This window comes from Entamoeba nuttalli, assembly GCF_000257125.1.
Source record: "Entamoeba nuttalli P19 unplaced genomic scaffold asmbl_7315, whole genome shotgun sequence".
NCBI classification, from domain to species: Eukaryota; Evosea; order Mastigamoebida; family Endamoebidae; genus Entamoeba; species Entamoeba nuttalli.
The window spans coordinates 1-2,673 of record NW_008578548.1 but is presented as its reverse complement, the minus strand read 5'-3'; the positions used below and the strand labels follow the sequence as shown (position 1 = coordinate 2,673).

At 26.6% G+C, this 2,673-nt stretch overlaps 1 protein-coding gene across 1 annotated transcript; it reads right to left on the bottom strand.

The window, feature by feature from the left end:
* Window positions 1-303: 303 nt before the first annotated feature.
* Window positions 304-2,322, bottom strand: ENU1_168440 (cullin family protein; the record flags this gene model as incomplete). The annotated part of the gene is made up of 1 exon (XM_008861077.1): window positions 304-2,322. One exon carries the CDS (start codon window positions 2,320-2,322, stop codon window positions 304-306), a length of 2,019 nt encoding a protein of 672 aa, XP_008859299.1.
* Between the last annotated feature and the right edge of the window lie 351 nt (window positions 2,323-2,673).

Below are 2,673 nucleotides of genomic sequence, written 5' to 3'. Positions count from 1 at the left end.
GGTTTTTTTTAAAAACAAATCTTATTTATTTTAATTTATTTATTATTTATTTTTTATGTTATTTAATAACAAAATAATTTAATAAAAAATTATATATTCAGAAATTATGTAGTTTAGTTAAATTATTTATTACCACAATTTAATATTTCTTTTTTTTTAAATATAAATAAAGAGGAAAGAATCATTTTAATGTCGGTGAGGAATTGAAAGATAGGGACATCTGATATAATTGATGTTAAAAATCTTTGATTTGACTGAGACTCTTTTTATATTATTAAACAAAACAAGAAAAAAACAATTAATTTAATAGAGATAATTTAACACTCCTTTTATTTTATCTCTTTCAATATATTCTTTCTCAATGAGCTTCTCAATTACGTTTTGAACAAATTGTTCGGTTGGAATAAATGGTGCTTTTTCTTTAATCACCATATTAATCAAATCCAATTCTCTACATTTTTTCATTTTTTTCATTAACCTAACACAAACAGCTTCTCCCCAAGCACTTCGATCCTCTTTGATCTTTTCACTAGTTTTTTGTTCAGTTATTCCTAGTTTTTTGTGATAGCCTTGAAGAAAACTACTTGTAATATTACCACTTGAATCAAAGATTTCGCTTTTAATTAATGCCTGGTACATAGTATAAACTTCTCCTTCATTTTTCATTTGAAAACCATCACTTTTACTAATAACTAATGCAATGGCTAATGTTGGAAGAGTGACTTTCTTTAATTCACCATTATATTTCCATTCTATTTGGGTAGTAGACATATTCATTACCCATTGAAGTTTCCTTGATTCATATTTCCTCTTATAAAAAAATTCAAAAGAACTAAGTAAATCATTCATTAAAGGTGGTAATTCTATGTTTTCACTTGGTTTTAAAGGCCATGTTCCCCCAGTACCTATACTCACATCAAGAATAGTTGACCTGATAGAATTATTAAAATCATTTGTTAAAGATATGCTTGAGGCGATATCTGAGAACATTCTCCCAAGTTTAGTTGCATATGATACACCACTCATTTCTCTTAGTTTGTTAATTATGTTTTCTTCCATCCTTGTGTTTATAGCTTCTTTATTCAGTAACCTTTTTGCCAATAATTTTAAATACCACTCTTCAAACACATCTTTATCTTGTAAATAATTACTTAAGTCAAGTACTTCTACAGAACTATAATTTAATGTTGGTTGTAAACAAGTAGAATTGGAGTAGTGTTTTCTTAATAAGTCGTGTAAATAAAGGGCAATGTACATTGCATTATTTGGTGTATTTTTATGAGGAACTGAAGACATGATATTTTTCATAGTGATTTGAGCAGTTTGAATAAAAGACAAATCGTTATGAAACAGGTCAAGTGATTTATTAATACACCTTAAGACATCAACTAATTTTTCTATCCAACCATTTCTATCACCAGTGAAATTATCAAGTTTTTTATAGGCTATAGTTAAAATCCACTTAGCATAAATTCCTCTTAATTTTTCTAAGAGAGAAGAGTCAATAGCTCGTTTGCATCCATTAAAAATCATTTCTACAAGATCATTTTCTTTATCTAATCCTTGTAATAATAATTGACTAACACAATCACTTTTTTTTAGCCATATGTCGTTTAATATCTTTTTTGCTCTTGCTTTTGTTGTATTTTCTAGTGAAACCCATACTCGTTCTTCTTCTATTTTTTCCATAATCGTGACTTGTTCTAAAAAATCTCTTTGAGAATATTTCAAGAGAGAGCTAGAATGTAACTCAAAGTCTTTAATATATTCGTCTTCAAATATTTCATAATTTTCTCTAGATGCTTGAGATGTTGCACCAAGAGATAATAAACAGTCTCTGAATGTACATAAAAATGACTGATCTATTTTTGATTGACGAATTTCATTTAAATAAGAGAGACATTCATTAATAATTTCAAAGCTGTTTGGTTTAAAAACTAATTCTTTCCAGATACGTTTACCGGAATCAACAATTGATTCATGAAGATAATATGTTGTAAGGTATTTACAAATTTTTTCCATTTTCTTTAAAGCACATTCATATTTTAAATATTCTTGAATATATAAGTTTGTTATTGGCTTTACTGACATTTTACAACAAATAGATTCGCAAAAATGATTAAGAAATAGAATGAGATTCGAGTATAATGTTTTCCATAATTCTCCTGGTGCAATCGAGATAACATAAACAAAATGATACAATTCCATTTCAGATATTTTTGTAGGTTCAGAAGAAAATAACAAGACCAAGTTAGAATCAATAAATTTCCATAATTTATTATATTCAGTTGTACTTAAAGCTTTAGGAGACAATAAGGTCATATAGCGTTACTTAGATTCAATCACAATCTTATTTTCAATATCAATTTCTCACTTTGTTTTGCTTTCAATCCTTTCATCTTTTTCGTTTTGACTGAATAACAATAAATCACTAACTATAACAGTATTATTTGTAGAACCCATCTTTTTTCTAAAAATTGTTTCAAACTGTTTGTCAGTCATTTCACCTTCTATCACTTTCTTCATCAAATCAGATAATCTTAGTGGATTATTTTTCATTTGTACTATTTTAAGTTTTTTTTTTAACAACCAAATTGTTTTATACTGAACCAACAAAACACTTTTTTAATAGAAAAAGAACTATTTTTAACTAAAACAAAAAGAATAAGATAA